The 17,624-nt window shown below is 54.2% G+C and overlaps 2 protein-coding genes across 2 annotated transcripts; one reads left to right on the forward strand and one right to left on the reverse strand.

Moving 5' to 3' along the window:
• Positions 1-477: 477 nt before the first annotated feature.
• On the forward strand, positions 478-3,264 carry eri1 (exoribonuclease 1). The gene is made up of 7 exons (XM_040175451.2): positions 478-924; positions 1,203-1,384; positions 1,514-1,730; positions 1,809-1,892; positions 1,973-2,082; positions 2,169-2,283; positions 2,407-3,264. Exons 1-7 carry the CDS (start codon positions 847-849, stop codon positions 2,647-2,649), a joined length of 1,029 nt encoding a protein of 342 aa, XP_040031385.2. The 5' UTR covers positions 478-846; the 3' UTR covers positions 2,650-3,264.
• lamb1b (laminin, beta 1b) lies at positions 2,280-17,084 on the reverse strand. The gene is made up of 33 exons (XM_040175447.2): positions 16,936-17,084; positions 16,444-16,622; positions 15,096-15,231; positions 14,221-14,294; positions 13,502-13,690; positions 13,302-13,365; positions 12,436-12,641; positions 12,180-12,300; positions 11,906-12,094; positions 11,393-11,569; positions 11,074-11,186; positions 10,887-10,966; positions 10,664-10,799; positions 10,422-10,580; positions 10,168-10,298; positions 9,962-10,082; positions 9,587-9,773; positions 9,340-9,483; positions 9,024-9,255; positions 8,776-8,939; positions 8,341-8,565; positions 7,996-8,213; positions 7,549-7,645; positions 6,277-6,643; positions 6,015-6,199; positions 5,693-5,934; positions 5,396-5,602; positions 5,178-5,322; positions 4,892-5,099; positions 4,579-4,720; positions 4,318-4,494; positions 4,032-4,191; positions 2,280-3,947 (listed from the first exon to the last, which is right to left on the reverse strand). Exons 1-33 carry the CDS (start codon positions 16,982-16,984, stop codon positions 3,811-3,813), a joined length of 5,361 nt encoding a protein of 1,786 aa, XP_040031381.2. The 5' UTR covers positions 16,985-17,084; the 3' UTR covers positions 2,280-3,810.
• Between the last annotated feature and the right edge of the window lie 540 nt (positions 17,085-17,624).

The following is a 17,624-nucleotide window of genomic DNA, read 5'->3' on the forward strand; positions in this document are numbered from 1 at the left end:
ATGAAATATGGTTATCTTTGTTCTGGAGGATACTGCCATCTGGCTGTCAGGCATGAGCAGTGTCTCCAAATGTGTTTAAAAACTTGGAAAATATATTTGAGAATTTTTCTTTGGATTTCTTATAATGAAGACAAAAACAAATAATTGTAACTATAATGATTTATATGAGTTATATAAAAACAAATCAAAAAAGCACCTTTTATGCATCCCCTCTTATGTTGGACCTTCTTGTAATAACAAATATTAATACAGACTCCACTAACTATTGATTGGGCCATTTATCTATTTACATATCTATGATATGTGATGTGATCAAAATGAGTAAATAGATAAGATAATCTGCTCGTGTGAATAAAACCTTTTACATTTATATCAGGCGACATTGTCAAGATAATAAATAACATCAAGTCAGTATCGATTAAACATTATTTTTAAATGTGTGCAAAAATACATGTTCAGTATCGGTTGTTCATCTGATCAGCCACATCACCAGGGGGCGGTAGGGGGCGGGGAGTGAGTTTGGCGCAGACCGGAAGTCGTCAAAACTGGTCGCCGTTAGAAAAAGTTGAATGTTGCGCGGCGAGCTGGTTGTTGAGGTACGATAGAAACGCTATGGATTAAAACCGGTTTCATTGATTAGTGTTTAAGTATTTAATAACTATAACTGGATTAGTTACTTTCGTAATAGGCCAGCGGTTCAAAGTGCATAACTGAAGTCAAACACCGGAATGATTCAGTTAGCTAGCTAATGTTAGCAGGTGTGGCTACAGAATTCACCTTACATTACCTTTAGGTTTTATTTGTTTAATTGCTGGCAGTTTTCTGGATTAACTTTAACCACTTTAAATGGATGAGCACAAAGAGAATATTCACACCGAGGACCTGAACGCGAAGATGTCGGATGCCAGAGCAGATGATGAGGAGGTTGGTGTGTGTGCGCAGTGTGCTAACGTTAGCGTCGTGTTTACCCTGGAGGCAACGTCACTGTTTATTTATCTGACATGCTAACCGTTAAACGCTAGCTTACATGCTACAAAACAGTACATCACTATATGACACAAGTGATGGTAAAAACTATTCACCGGGTATGGTAAATGTATTGCATAATCAATGACCTGCACAGAATAGTTATCTGACCTTATTATTGTCCTATTAGTGTTATGTCCCTATCACACATAAAGAACGATTTAACTGGTCTTCAGGTGAAGCCTTGCAGCAGGATATGTCCCGACGAGGAAGCTGCTCCTCAGGTGTCCCCGTCCCAGTCCAACAGTGACTTCAGTCACCCGGTGTACAAAGAGATCTCCATGGCTAACGGACACATCAACCGCATGACCATGGACGAGCTTCGGATCAAGTTGTCAGAGCTGCACCTCGACACGAGGTAATGTAATACTAAGAAAGACTAAAACAGAACATCCTAGATTTGTGTATCGTGCAGGAAGTTCTGCTTAGTTCATGAACGTTTCATGTCGAGTGTTTCCTGAATCTCTTTCTGTGTGTGTGTGAGAAGAGGCGTGAAGGATGTGATGAAGAAGAGGCTGAAGAGCCATTACAAGAAGCAGAAGCTGCTGCAGTCTGCCGCCGAGGGAGGGGCCACCGACACCTACTATGACTACATCTGCGTGGTGGACTTCGAAGCAACGTGTGAAGAGGACAACCCGTCCGACTTCCACCACGAGATCATCGAGTTCCCCATGGTGCTCATCAACACGCACACCTTGGAAATCGTGAGTGGAGTTTGAGATGCTCCCGTTATAGAACCAGCGGGGCGACTCCTGTATTCCTCAGTGTTGTTTCTTTTGCAGGTGGACTCGTTTCAGGAATACGTGAAGCCAGAGTCGAACCCGCAGCTCTCCGACTTCTGTGTGCAGTTAACGGGGATAACCCAGGTTGGTTCAGCACCATCAAGGCGTCATCGGGGCGTTTTAGTTTTAGTTGTCGTCGAACACGCTGTCGTTTTATTGAGCAGAAAATGGTGGATGAAGCGGCCCCGTTTCCGGATGTCCTCCAGCGGGTCGTCGCTTGGCTTCAGGAGAGGGAGCTCGGGACAAAGTACAAATACGCCATCCTCACCGACGGGTATGTTTTGAAGAGCAGCGATGCTGCACAATCTGTGCCGCCTCTCGTCAGTGGAGTCAAATCTTTCACCACTCTTGTTGTTTTAGGGCCTGGGACATGAGCAAGTTCCTCAACATCCAGTGCCGGATCAGCCGGATCCGATACCCTCAGTTTGCGAAGAAGTGGATCAACATCAGGAAATCATACGGGAACTTCTACAAGGTTTGTGTTTTTAATAGTTTTAAATATGAGAGACTCTTTATCTCAATGCCTTTGTGTCACAATGAAGGAATGCAAGTCACTCATAACCAGTTTGTTGATAAAATGCCCCCCCACCTCCCCCAGGTCCCGCGCACACAGACCAAGCTGAGCACCATGTTGGAGAAGTTGGGTCTGCAGTACGAAGGTCGCCCTCACTCCGGTCTGGACGACTCGCGCAACATCGCCCGGATCGCTCTGCGCATGCTGCAGGACGGGTGTCAGCTGCGCGCCAACGAGCGCATGCACGCCGGCCAGCTGCTCTCCGTCCCCAGCTCGGCCCCCATGGAAGGAGCCCCCCCGCCACACAACCCCCGCAGCAGAGACTAGACCGCGGGGAGCCGAGGCCGCTCCTACTCAGCCCTTGACCCCCGTGAGTCAGAGAGAAAAGTGAATTTGCGTTTGTTTTGGGGTGTAGGAGCTGTAGTTGGTGAACGGAGTCGACGTTTCCTCTCCGACCACCACGCCGTATATTTTTACACCAGATGTTTAAAATGAGAGATCACACCAGTGTGTTGTGGGAGGATTTTCTGTTGGACCGTCCTCGCTCCGCCTTACTGTGCTGCTTGTTAGTATTCCAACAATTTGATTATGACGCTAAATTTATTTGTCCCATGATGTGAATTCTTTATTTCACGTTCCGCTTTAAAGAAATCCAACTCTTTGAAAACCTAGAATTGTTGTCATTTTTATGGCCTCACAATGTGTGGCCATAGATCATACGATAAACACAAGGGACTACGTGCACATAATAACAGCCATAATACCACACCCAGTGATGAGAATACACAAGTCCGTTAGTACTGTAAGGCTTCATGCCGTAGTGTTCCGTCATCTTTTGTATTGATGTTCAATTATGTCATGGACGATGCTCTATTTTAACAGGAACAAATATTCTTCCAAATGCCAAATATCTCAAATAAAATGTTTCTCTGTTCTTGTAAATCATCTTTGTGAGTATCTTGGCCACAGGTGAATTAATCTTAATCCTAAAACGTGTAAAATAAAGGTTGAAGTTGCATTGATCACAGTGAGAGCGGTTGGGATGCACATGAGATTCATCAGCATTTGCTCCAAACTATAAAGCTCCTCAGGTCTCCAGAATGTGGTTTCGATCAGCTCATTTGTTTTGTTTTATAGGATATATATATATATATATATATATATATATATATATATTGATGGAAATGTGTGCAGGGAAAACAAGCTTGGATCCACCAAAAAGAATTAGCAAATGTTTAATACTTTTGGCTATTTAAGTACTTAATAGTATACATTATATTTAAATACAAACTATATGAATATCCGATACAACTAAATAGTTTAATATTGTCTACACATTCTCGGCTTTGAGGACTGAGGTCACATCGGCTTTTAGTGGTTTCTTCTGATACTTTATTGGCAGCATTTCAGCTGATCAAAATACTGGAGCGTTAACGTGTTACGTTTTACAGCGTTTGGCCCTAAAAGCTGTAGAACACTGGGTGACCCTCACGCACAGGTACTGTACAGCATCACTTTGTGGCTGAACGCCTCCAGCGCCAAGCGGGCCTGTACCTCCAACTCCAGCAGCTCGGCAGCTTTGGCCTCCAGGAGGAGCTGGTTGGCCTCGTAGGAGCGTTCCAGCTCTGAGGAGACAGGAGACGCGACTTCAGACAGAGAGACCGGCTGTGGAACCGTAGCACGGCGTGTCGAATAGTCATGTGACCCACCTTCCAGTCTCTGCAGCTTGCTGACGCTCTGAGCCAGCAGCTCTTTGGCTTCCTTCTGCAGTCTCTCCGCTGTCGTCCTCCCCTGCAGCGCCGACTCCCCTTTGTCCTCCACCAGGTCCTCCACCGTCACAAGTCTCCCCTTCACCTCCTCGTCAAACTCCTGCACATGGAACAGAGCATTACTGGGAGGACGGCGGCAGAACCTTTCTTGAGCGTCCCAGAATCCGAACCAAGCGTGTTTGAGAAGTAATGGTGAGTAATCCGTGTGTGTGTGTGAGAGAGCGACCTGCTGGGCCTCCGCTGCGTCCAGCCGGGCCCGGTCGGTGGTCCGGTTGGCCGTCTCCACCCGGCGGTTCACCTCCAGGTTGTTCTGTCGTAGCAGGCCCACCTCCCTGTCCAGCTGCAGCAGTCGGCCCGTTGTGTTACCGAGCTTCAGCTCCGACGCGGCCGTCTCCGACTCCACCTGACGCACAACACGCCAACGGTGGTTTTATTCCCATTGTGACCAGACAGTTCCGTGACTTTGGAGGTCAGAGGTCAGACTCACAGAGCTCAGCAGCTCCCGGGTGGCGTTCGTGTTGTTCTGGGCCAGTTGGAGGGCGTCCGTGGCGACGCTCTGAGCGCGCTCAGTCTCGTCCAGGACGGCCTGCATCTTATCCGCCGCCTCCTTTGTGTTGGACGCCTCCTTACTGAAGGAGTACATGTATTTAGAGTAGCTCTTATGTGTCTGTCGCCCGTGTTTGAGTTATTCATATTTGTGGTGATTTACAGGAATGATCAGACTTTATACTGTGAAAACAATACTATTCATGTTGGGAAAGGTCATGTTTAAACTAATTAAACCGACACGCCGACATCACCTGGCCGACCCGGCTCGTCTCAGCAGCAGCTCTGCGGCCCGGATGTCCTCGGCGCTCTGGCTGAGAATCTCCTCCACGCTGGTCAGACTCTCCACCTTCTCCCTGATCTCCTTCGTCAGCTCCCGCAGCTCCTGGGTGGAGGTCGGCATCTTCAGAGCCAACACCTCGTCGGCCACCGCCTCGATCACCGAAACATTCGCCTTCTCGTCTGTTGGGATCGGAGTGCACAGCGAGTCAAACCGCGTCCTTCTCTTTGGATCGGCGGTTCCGCGTCCGTGTCACTCGCCGCTCAGCAGGTCCCGTATCTCCATAATGAGGCTCCGCAGCTGCTGGTTGCTCTGCTCCACCCTCTCTCTGCTCCGGTTGGATCCGACCAGCGCTCCCAGAGCGCTCACCTTGGCCTCGTTGGCGCGGTTGTTGGCCTCCCACACCTGATCACAAACGCCACGTCACGCCTTCAAATCGGGCCCGCCGTGGTTTTCACACGCCGCCGCGCTGACTCACCAGCCGAGAGAGCTCGTCCACCTCGTGGCCCGCTGCGACCACCTGCCGGTCCCGGTCCCTGGCTGATGTCAGCGCGGCGTGGGAGGCGGCGACGAGGCCTCCGCACCCCTCCCCGCCGCACCGAGGCGCTCCGCCCTCGCCGCCGCAACCCAAACCGCCGCAGGGGGAGCCGGAGCATCCGTCCCCTTCAGCTGCACCGCCACACGTCTGCAGAGAGAGAGACAATGAACTTTGACGTCGTTCACTAAGATGAAACTGCTTTACAATGAAAGGTATTTTCCCGGCGGCGCCTCTCACCGCCTCGCTCAGCGGGGACAGGACCAGCGTCTCCAGCGCGGCCGACAGCTTGTCCAGCTTCTCCGAGTTCCTCTGGTTCCTGCGGTCGAACTCCTTCCGAGCGCCGCTCAGTTTGCCCTCCGCGGCTTTCCGCAGCGCCGCCGATTGCTCCACCCAGCTCCCGGGGCTGCTGGTGGAGGTGTTGGCGCTGCGCTCGGCCGCCACGGACTGCGCGCGCGCCTCCGCGATGGTGTCCGCGGCGCCTGGAAAGTCGGGAGAGGTGAATCACTGTAAATCGGAGGGAACGGAGGGTTTATTCGGTTGTCACGTTATGTTTTCCCACCCTGGATGTTGGCGTTCTTGATGTCGGACACCCGCTGCTGCAGCTCCCGGACCGTCCGCTGCAGCTGCTCGGCCGCGTCGCTCAGCGCACCCAGGTTGGCGTCGGTGGCGTTGGCGTCTCGCCGCAGGAGGCTCGCGGTCTCCTCCGTGGTGTTCAGCTTTCCGTTCAGGTAGGACATCACGCCGCTGGAGGAGCAGGAGAAGGCGGTGAACTCGAGCGGGGGACGCGTCCGCGGGTCGCTTTCACTTGTCTGTGTCCTCACGTGATCTGCTGCATCAGCTCCTGGATCTGCTCCAGCTCCGCCGCCGGCTTTCTCTCCACTATTCCTCTCACGGCGTCGGCGTTCCTCTCCAGGCTGCCGAACAAGTCTTTGTACGGCGCCGTCACCCGGCTGGCCCGCAGCCGCGTCACCCGGGCCTCCAGGCGGCGCGTCTGATTGGTCAGCTCGCCGACCGTCGCGTCCCACGCGGCGAAGCAGCGGTGGCAGGGTTCGCAGGCGGGGAAGTCGCCGCGGTGGCCGCGGGCACATTGGTCACAGCGCGGGCCGGACACGCCCGCCGCGCAGGTGCACGCGCCGGTGGCCCGGTGGCACTGCCCGCTGGAGATCCCCCGAGAGTCGCAGTCGCAAGCTGGAGGAGGAGGAGAAAAAAAAAAAAAAGCTCATCGCAGGAATCCAAAGAAACAACCGGAGCCACCAAACGTTCACCGGGAGTTTTCTCAACCTCGAAAAGTAAGATTCACGTCTTCATATAAAAAAAAAAAGATTTGCAGCAGAGTGTTTGTGTTCTTAAGTCTCCCGAAGGAAAATGAGACATTTGACCTCCTGTAAATAAACTGCAGACCATGAAGGTCACAGCGGCTCTCCCTCCCCAGAGAAGAAGAGGAGGTCTGGTCACAAGTCACAAGGAAGGAATGCAAGGTTGGTGAGGCCCCCCCCCCCCTCATCTTATGATCACAGGATTCATGAAGATAACGGTCAAGAGAAAATGTTACATCTGTTTTTAAAAAGCACCAGCCAGGCGATTAAAGCCACCATGAAGACGGGGGACGCGTTAAGAGGCCTCCTCGCCGGCGCAGCTACGCGTTACTCCCACGCGTTTCTCAGCGCGTGGAAGCAAAGCGACGTGCAGCTGCTCCAGCGACTCACGGGCCCTCTCACGGGGAATGCAGCGGGAATCATTCAGGGTTCCTGAGCCCTCCGGGCGTTGGTGCATGACGAAAATGGGACGCCTGGGGAGTTCTGGAAAGAACATCTGGTTCTCATGAGCTGGGAACGACCTCCTCCTCCTCCTCTTCCTCCTCCTCCCTCCCTCTCGGGTCCTCTGAGGATGAGCTAGCTACTGGGAAAAAGAACTGCACGGTTTGTTCAACTCACGATGAGACCGAAAAGCGGAGCTGCAGCTCGCTGATTCATCCCACAAACATTTGAGCCCCCGCTGGTGGCCTCATGAACATCTGAACACCACACGGCTGCACGGAGTGAACAGTGCTCCTCCATGAAGGAGTCTGCTGGAGAAGGTTTGTTGTTACCTACCGTGACATTTGACCTGCGGGTCCCCCCAGAAGAGCTCCCTGCATTCTCGACACGTCTTCCCGCCGAAACCGGGTCTGCACGAACACTGTCCCGTGACCTTCAGCGACAGCCGAGACGCAGAGAACATAAAGAGGGGGGGGGGTTACAGACAAATACTGTTTGTTTCACGTCTTTTCTTCCACAGAGAAATGTTGACTCAGTACTCAGAGCTTCCTTCCTGCGGTGGAGCGCAGCCAGTAAACACAGGAGTCCGAATGTTTGTGTGCGCGCTCGCTAATCTCTTCTCACGGTGCACGATTGTTTGAGAGGGAGAGAGAGAAGCGCTTCCCCAACAGCTGGAGTCCATCCATCAAACGCAAACCCAAACACAGACGGGGGAAAAACTCCCAACGACCAGTCCGCCGACAGACCGGATGGCGTCGCCACTCGGCTGTCACGCCGGCTCACCTCGTCGCAGGAGGACCCGAAGGAGTGGACGGGGTCGCAGTCGCAGCGCCGGCAGCCCGCCCCGCCCGCCATGTCCCACGTGTCGGCGGCGCAGGCGTCGCAGTTCTGACCGACCACGTTGGGCAAGCAGGGGCACTGGCCGCTGCGGCGGTCGCACTGGCACTCGCCGGGGGAGGAGCAGGCCCGAGGTGACGTGCCCGCCGAGTCGCACGTGCACTCTGCGCACGGGAGGAGAGACGTTTATGCAACGAGGGGAAATGCGATTTGTTACCTGTGTCGCAACGTCTAAGCTGAACCACGTGCGCCGGCGCACAGTAATCCAGCGGCGTCAACAGCTGTACTCACTCCAGCAGGTCTGCGCGGCCGCGTCGCCGTAGTAACCCTGTCTGCATTGCTGACACCCGTAGCCCTCGGTGTGATGCAGGCATTTGAGACAGGCGCCCGTCCGAGCGTCGCAGGACCCCGGGTCGTGCATGTCGATGTTGCTGTTGCACTGGCAGGGCAAGCAGCGCCCGCCGGGCACCTGAGGGTTCCCGAAGTAGCCGGGGGCGCACTCATCACACCTGGCACCTGGAGGTGGGGGGGCAGGAAGTGAAGTCAGGGGTTTTTAACGTTAGAGGAGGCCTCAAGTGCTGCTCGGGTTTCACGTGAAGACGCGATGAGATGAGCTGCAACGAGCTGCTCACATAAAAACAAATCTGTTCTTACTAATTATGGTGTGTGTGTGTGTGTGTGTGTGTGTGTGTGTGTGTGTGTGTGTGTGTGTGTGTGTTTGCTTACCTTTGTATCCGGGGCTGCACACACACACCAGCTGGTTCGCGGCAGCCGGGAGGTAACAGCTGTCTGAAAACTGGCGTCCGCTGCTCGGGCCGTCGGGGCACATGCAGGGACGGCAGTGGCCACCCGAGCCCAGCTGTGGGTCACCGTGGTAACCGGCCAGACACCTGGAAGTAAAGGAAAAAGGTGAAGTAGGGGGGGGCGGGGGGTTCGGCTGTGCTCGGAGGTCCTGCGACTCGGCGGCGCCTGACCTCGCGCAGTGGCGTCCGGCGGTGAAGTCTCTGCAGCCCTGACACTCGCCGCTCTGAGGGTGGCAGTACTCGCTGTGGCCGTTGCACTGGCACGCTCGGCACTGGGGGAAGCCCCAGAAGCCCGGCAGGCAGTGGGAACACTGGCGCCCCGCGGCGCCCGGCGCGCACTCGCACTGGCCCGTCGCCTCGTGGCAAAAGGCGCCGACGGAGCCCAGGGGGTCACAGCCGCAGGCTGGGGAGGGGGGGCGAGATAAACAAGGTCGTCATATTCCTCGGGTGAGTCGGGGGCCTGAAAAAAAAAAAAAAAAAGACTCACGTCTGCAGCCGGCGGGGCCGAAGAGGAACGTGGCGGGCGCACAGCGGTCGCAGTTCCTGCCCGCGACGTTGGGTCGACACCGGCACTGGCCGCCGCTGGCCTCGCACACGGCGCTGAGCGAACCCTGGGGGTCACAGCGGCATTCTGGGGGACAGAATAGCAATGAAATGAAAGGAAGAAGCACTTCCGTCGGGCTGCAGGAGGTGCTGCGGGAGTTCACGGCGTGCACACGAAGCGACGGACGTACCCACGGCGCCTTTGTGCAGCAGGGCGGAGACGCTGAAGATGTAGTCGTTGCAGATGTCGGTCAGAGGGCTCTTGATGACGCTCTGGCTGCTCTCCAGACAGCGGTAGCGCTGGAACGTGTCCCACGCTTCGTCCCCGTCCAGCCCGTGGAACATGTTCAGCTCCCTCACCGAGGGTATCAGCACCAACTGCCCGGGAGGAGGAGGAGGAGGAGGAGTCATGAAAGCAGTGATGAAAACACAGTTCGGGAGGAGGAGAGCAGCAGCCCTCGGGCTACTGAGCCAATTTCACCGACAACAGAATGCAATAATGTTGCAAAACAACAACAAGCCGTCGACAGTAAGGGAACGTTTTTCGCGGCTTTTAATCGGCGTACCGAGTCGATGAGCGTGTACGGGCTCTGGACGTCGCCGGCTGACGAGTACAGCGGCAGAGTGAGACGGATGGTGTAGTTCAGTCCTCTCTCCAAGCACACCGGCCTCCCCAGCGACACGTGCCTGAAACACAGCGGGCAGTCGGGGTGTGTGTGTGTGTGTGTGTGTGTGGACGTCCTGCCGGAGGGACACAGGCGGGCGGTTCTACCTGGATCCAGGCGGGAGGGAGACGGACTGGTCGTCCTGGTCTTCGCGGCTGTTGCAGAAAGGGGCGTGTTCCTGGGGGGTGGAGGCGGGACGCTGCACCCGGACGTCCACCTGCTCCCACTGCTCGGGCAGCTGCAAACACACAGAGGACGTGTGTCCTTTTCACCCTCAAAGCGTCCACGCGGTGCCACTCGTAGTCGACGCACACACACACACACACGCACGCACGCACGGCGTTTGAAAGCCGTTTGTCACCTGCGGCTCGTAGCGGATCAGGACGTCGTAGTCCATGGACTCGGGGACGTTGTCCACGGTGAACTCCAAGTAGGCTCCTTCCGGGACGTTGACGAAGCCCGGGCCGGTCCACGTGGGGCTGCGGTCCAGAGGGCGGGGCCTCGGCACCACCGTCACGCCCTGCCCGGAGGTCAGAGAGCCAAGCTGTAACGTTGCGTGACGGCGGCGGCGTGTACGGAGGGCGGTCGGACAGACGCACTTACGGGGCCGTGCGCGGCGTCCTCGGCTTCGTAGGTGTAGTGGTCCAGGGAGACGGAGTAGAAGCCGGACTGGACTCGATCGCAGCGCCTCCCGTGCATGTGCTCCCTGCACGCACACTGACCCGAGCGGGGGTCACAGCTGGGGAGGCGGAGGACATGCATGACCTTCACGCTTCGAGATGAATCCACATACGACACGATTACAAAATAAGACCCCTCAACATACTCGTCGTGGACGGCCCCGCCGTGGTCGCAGTCACACGGCCTGCAGCCGTCCATGTCGTTGGACAGACCCCAGTGCTGCGGCTAAAAGGACGGGGGAAAAAAACAAAACAGACCTTCCTTTGTTCCCAAGCAACAACAAAGACCACAATGCCTTAGCCGAGGCGGCTGTGCGTTTGCGTTGTGCGCACCAGACACGCGTCACAGTTGTGTCCGCCGACGAGTCGCTTGCAGAAGCAGCTTCCGGCATCCGGGTCGCAGGGGTTTCCTCCGGGCAGCGTGCCCAGCGGGTTACAGGTACAAGCTGCACACACACAGTCAACCCGTCAAATGTTCTCCAACGAAGGCCAACCTTCAAGAACCTTCAAATCCATGACAATGATGCTACTCCTTGTTTCCCCGCAGAGAATAACGTGTTTGCAGTGTAGATTCATGTGCAAAACACAAGTGGAGAACAAAGAGGAACCCTTAATGAAGCCTTATTTGAAACGAGTCGCCCGCGAGCCTTACGCAGGCAGCCGTGAGGCTCCGCCCCCAGGCCGTGGTGGCCCTGTCTGCAGTGGTCGCAGCGCTCGCCCTCCACGTTGGCCTTGCAGCGGCACTGGCCCGAGATCAGCCCGGCGGCCACGTCGGTGCGCGGGTCGCACAGCCCGCCCTGCAGAGAGCCGGCCGGGTCACAGTCACACGCTGCGGACACACGAGAAGAGGACATGAGGGGGACGTGCGATCGGCGGGGACGCGTGACGTTGGAATGAGCTCATCCTGTAGTAAAAGCACATCTGTCAGCGAGAACCGAGCAGCGCTGCAGACAGCGTGCGACTCGGGGGGAGGGGGAGGGGGAGGCGTCTCACGGCCCCCCCCCCCCCCCCGTCCCACTCGTACCCCGTACTCACGGGCCAATTACAACCGAGACGCGACAGCCGCTTCAAAGGCGGCGGATCCAGGTGTTGCTCGTCTGGGGGAGACGACGACGTGATGGCGAGGAGGAGAGAGGGGGGAGGAGGGAGGGGGGAGGTCACTCACGCTGGCAGACGTTGGGGTCCCTGAGGTCGCGGTTCGGGTGCTTGTAGTAGAAGGGCGCGCACTGCTCGCACTGGCGCCCCGCCGTGTTGTGGCGGCAGTCGTCGCACACGCCTCCGCTGGCGCCGCCGGTGGTGGCGTACACCGCCGGGTCGAAGTGGCACGACGCGGCGTGCCGGTTGCACTCGCACCCTGCGGAGGGGAGGTCGGGGGAGCAGATTGGCTTTTTGTGGTCAAGCGCGGCGTGAACCGGCGTCCGCGTCGGCGGCGTTCTTACTCTTGCAGGCGTGGCTGTTTCGGCCCTCCGCTGGTCTCCACGGCAACTCCTGGTAGAAGTCCTGACAGCGCTCACAGTTTAGTCCCTCGGTGTTGTGATTACACACACAGCGGCCATGGACCTACACACACACACACACACACACACACAATAGGTCAAGTTAATATCGATTTGATATTAAATAGAGATGAAACCTTCCACCCTTTCTTTATTCTATGAATCAGCTCTTCGTATATTGGCGCCGTGTGTTCGGTACCATTCCCTCGATGGCGGCCGGTGTTCCGTGGTCGATCGGGGCGCACTCGGAGGCGTGGCCGTAGCAGAAGCAGTTGCCGCGGACGACCATGTCGTAGAGGGCGTAGTAGTACTTCTCCGTCACCTCCTCGCGGTAGTCGAGCAGGTTGTCGCCCAACGTGTGGAGCTTCAGGAACTTCACCCGCAGGTTCGTGATCTTCAGCATGTCTGCAGCCGCACGCACGCACACACACGCACGCACACACGCACACACACACACACACACACGCACACACACAGGAAATTGAGTGTCAGGTTCATCACGTTTTTTTATTTCGTTTATATATTTCTATACGTTTCTATATTTTCAAGTTACTTGCAGGGTTTTCGACCTCAAAGACGCCGCCGCTGTTCCTCACACACCCACAGTATTTCACCACGTACTTAACACGAGGTGTGTGTGTGTGTGTGTGCGTGCGCGTGTGTGTGTGTGTGTCTCAGTCTGGATGCGGTGCACGAAGGCCGGGTTCGCTCCCACATGTGAGATTCCGTGCAGCGCTCGTCCCGTCTGATGCTGATAGAACCACCTCAACGCCATGTGCTCATCAGACGCCACGCCGCGCAGGTCAAAGGTCACGCTGCGGGCAAACAGAGGCCCCACAGTGTTCGCTCTTTTTTTATTTTGGGCAGATGTTATTATAAGGCCATAAATATTAGGATTATAAGCAGGTTTTTAAATACTTTTTTTGGTTTTGTCAATAACTGGTTGTTTCTCCTTATAAATAACTAAAGGCGGACAGAGCATCAACTTTATACACATTTTAAGAGGCCAACAGTCATAATAATACAAATTAACACATTATAAAGGCAGTTTAAGGATGAGCTCACTCTGTATCTTCAGGCTGTAGGGGTCTTCAATCTCAAAGACGGGGTCCAGCACCCGAAATATCACCTAACAGAGTAAAAGTTTACATCCAGGGTGACTCTTAATGAGCTGCTTTTCCTCCTCAAATCCTCAGAGATTTCCGTAAAAAAAAACTACAATCAAATCAACAGAAAGAGTAAAATACTAATAAAACACTCCTCACCTCTCCCTCCGTGGACGGTTCGATGTCGGAGTAACGGGAGTCGCAGATGATTTCGTTGACCTTGGCCATCGGCCCGGAGGGCACGCCGGGGAAGGAGGCCTCGCAGTCGTGGGCGAAGTACCGATAAACCTGCCACGTTGTCCCGAAGTCCATGGAGCGCTCGATCACCATGGCGGCCGGCCGGAACGTCTGAGAGAAGAAAAAAAACGTTAACCGCCGCATTCCGAACGAAAAGCCTCTGATGAAGGTTTTAATAAAACAATAAAAGTGTGTGTTGTTTAATGTGTCTGGCAGCAAATCTATGGGAATACGTTTGATTTCTCTTTGATTGTTTTTCCGATGAGATTAAGTTTAAATATCTCATATTTTTCCTTTGGGGACCATAATAATAAATACACCTGTATGTATGTTATATATGTGTTGTTCCTGAGAGGGTGGCGGCCCGATCCCACAGCGGGATTACGATTACGATGTAGAGGTACGAGGCCAGCTGGTCCTCGTCACGGAGCCGCCGACCACGTGAAAGCCGGGAGAGCGGCGTTATTTCACCGCTGACCCTCAAGCTCCGCCCCTTCCTTCCTCTCTTCCCACCGGCCTCCAGAGACCATAAACCACTTCCCCACATTCCTCCGGCGCAGCTGTCCGACGGCGCGTTTATCTCCGTGGGTACGAGAGCGGACGGCGAGTGCGTGTGCGTGTGTGCGTGTGCGTGTGTGCACCTTGAAGGTCATGATAAGGTGCGTGAAGTGAAACTCGGCCTCCAGGTCCAGCTGGATCGTCACGTTCTCCACACCTGCAGGTAGAAGGAAATCATTGAAAAGTGACGCCGAGGCGCAGACGGACTTTCTCACGCACTCAAACGTAATTCATTCCCAGTGTTTACGGCTCCTCCGCACGTGTTTATGCAGCTGAGGCTTCTTGAGGGCCTCGTCAGTCTGCGGCTCAGGATTGTGTGTCGCAGCAGCTGATCCGCAACCCTTCACCCCCCCCCCAGTTTATGTGTAAATGTGGAGTTAATACAAATATCTCTGTTCGTCACACGTATCAAAGCCCGGATGTGATCTGGAGGACGACTGCCGGGGGAATCGGGAGAATCTCAAGCGAAGCTATTGTGCGTCTGCGGCTTCCTGCTTGTGTTCAGAGCCGCTGGGAGGGAGAGACGGAGGAGACGTTCCACTGCAGCTCCAGCTTCTCACCACCAGTGAGACGTCTGTCAGGGCGCAAATTAAGGAGGTGATGATTGCTGGTTTCCCCCCCCCCCCAGAGTGGACACTGCGAATGAGGCAGGGCTTTGTTTCTAGAACAGATGTTACGGCGAAGTCCGGATTCGCCATTCGGAGGAGTCGCGTAGTTCTTCACAAAGAAAACAACAAACAAAGGAAAGACGAGTCTCACAGGGACGCAAAAAGCTCACTCGTTTTTGAGTTGTGATGACACACCTGTTCGGCCCCAGCACACCTGTAAGCCCCGCCCCCCCTCCCGTCCCTGCAGCGAGGGTCCCTGTGATCTCCCGGCTACTCATTACCGAGCGCGGTTCCCACGAGAAGAGCCCCTCGCCGCCCCCCCCCCCCCCCCCCTCCCCCCCTCCTCTCACCGTTCTCCGACTGCCACCAGGTCTTCAGCCGGTTGTGGGCGAAGGTGGTGACCAGGTTGTCGATGGCGTGGCTGCCTTGGTTGCTGTCCTCGTCGAAGACGCGCCGCGAGTCGCACACGAAGCATTTCTTCTCCTCCTGAGTGTGTGTGAGGGGGGGAGAGGGGGGAGAGAGGGGAGAGAGGGGGGGAGGGACACAAAACCAGATCAGTGAAAATGAAAAGTAACCGGATCCACCGAAGGTCGACGGCGTGTTCTCCGTTCTTTGTCCCCTTTGACATAATATTCTTCAAACATCTGATCTTACTTTTTATCAAAATAGTTCCCAGCTGGTTTCTGTCGATCCGCTAACTGATTAATCGACTGTGAGTCTCCAGCGCCGACGACGCATCACACGGAGTTCACGCCGCGCGACTGTCCCAATATGGCAGCATGGGAATAAACAAGAGTGGTTTGAGAGGACGTCTTCCACTAAAAGGCTCCCTCCGCCCTCCCTTCCCTCCCCCCCTCTCTTCCCTCCCCCCACGCGTCGCCATGCGGCTCATACTTGAGGGCTGTGCTCATCCTCAGGAAGCGGAGGAAAAGGCCCCGCAGTGTGTCATTTCATAAGGACGCCATTCACACAGCCAACTCGCCGTAGGGGTGTTTGATTAGAAAAAAGGAGAACATCACCCCCCCCCCCCCTCCCCCTCCCTTCCTCCCCCCCCTCTCCTCCCATGTAGTACACAGCGAAGCGATTGTGAGGCCACACAGCGCTTTTATTGTGGAGAGGAATGTCTGGACAGACACTTCAGAAGACGGCGAGCAGATACTGTACGCGTGCACGCGCCCGAGCATCACGTGCACGCACCCACGCATCACGTGCACGCACCCACGCATCACGTGAGCGCGTCCTTGTAAACAAAAGTAGATATTTTTTAATCAAAGCCAATGTTTTGATTTATTTATTTCCAAACACAGTTGCACTGATATTCTTCTAAACGTAACTAACTTAATAACTCTGCTATAACAGAACGTACAGAAATGTACAACTAGAACTACAGGTCAGATCCCATTGAAACGTGGTACAAAATACAAATAAATGGGACATTTTCTGTGTACAAATGATGTGTTATGAGCATATTTAGATTATGGGCCAATAGGATTCATGCACCTTTATTCTCTTCGTATGGATTTATAACTTAAACTTCAAATCCTCCTAAAATCAAAAGACACCAAGATGTCTTGTGTTTGGATGAAAGGCGTGGATTCGTTTAAATATACAGATAACTACTTTTAAAGTCTACATAAAGGCCAAAGGCTCACAGTTGCTTCACCTCGTCCTCCCGTGCAGCATCCACCCGTTTCTTACCTCCAGATGCCCGACGATGCAGAAGCGCTCCGGACGCTCCGCGCCGCAGGTGGAGGAGACGGAGAGCTTGTGCGCGCGGCCGATCAGCAGGTCACCTGTGGCCGGATAGCAGCTGCCCTCCGTGCACACATCCGGGAACTCGGGCAGCTGCTGCTGCGCCCTGACGGAGCAGCACAGCGCTGCGGGGAGGAGAGGAGAGGAGCCCGCTCAGCCAACACGCATGGATCTCCATCATCACGAAAACAAATATTCTCCTTCATACCATAAAAACCCCAGAAGCAGAGCAGACGCCTTTGGCCTGAATCAAAACCACGTGGATTCTCTTAGGCAATAATATCTAATTTAATCATCAAATCTTCCTGTGGCATCTTGGCCATTTCTCAACTCACAAAACACATAATAACGACTGAGTGGTTACACGTCATGTGTTACTTCCATCGCAGCGCCTCATATACGGTTTGGACATTCCAGCACAAAATAACACAAACTCACCCAAAGTCGTTATGAAGAGGACCGCGGGCGACATTTCCAGCAGCAGCATCGTCAGTGGACGATGTGGACGCGTCCTGCAGCTCTCACGGAGTCTGAAGTTACAGCGTTTCACTTCTTGTACCAGTCCGCCTCTATGGAGTGTGGGAAGTGCCGATCCCAGGATGACCCCGGGTATGCAGTGTGAACAGTGCCCCAGTAGTCACTGAAAACGTGCACCATGCTGAATTATTCAAGTATGGTAGTAAAAGGTGCAATGTTGGGGTTAAGTGTCTTTAGACACTATTTGTTTCTTTGAACGTCATTATTATTATACACAGAATATTTAAGCACAAAAACATGAGCATCAAATTATAGCCAACGTGACCATTATGCTGCATAGAAGATGCATTAATGTGTCCATATCATTTTACATATGGAGCTAATTTGAATTACTTTGCATAGTTTTTATCGGCTGCAGAGATTTCCCCTGATTGATGAAGCTTCATCTCTAGCCACAGAGTAATATATCTGTTGGTTACGTTTTGTATCATTAATCTTTCCACAGCGTGCTAATCTTTTTTTCATTTCAATATGTGGGTTTAATATTTGATAAATATATAACGACACTGCCCCCTTGTGTTCTTAATGAGGACCTACAGCTTAAAACAGCCGCAACTCATTGGTCTTTACTTTTATTCTTTTCCTTCTCA

Source organism: Gasterosteus aculeatus, chromosome 4 (genome assembly GCF_964276395.1).
Source record: "Gasterosteus aculeatus chromosome 4, fGasAcu3.hap1.1, whole genome shotgun sequence".
Taxonomy (NCBI): Eukaryota; Metazoa; Chordata; class Actinopteri; order Perciformes; family Gasterosteidae; genus Gasterosteus; species Gasterosteus aculeatus.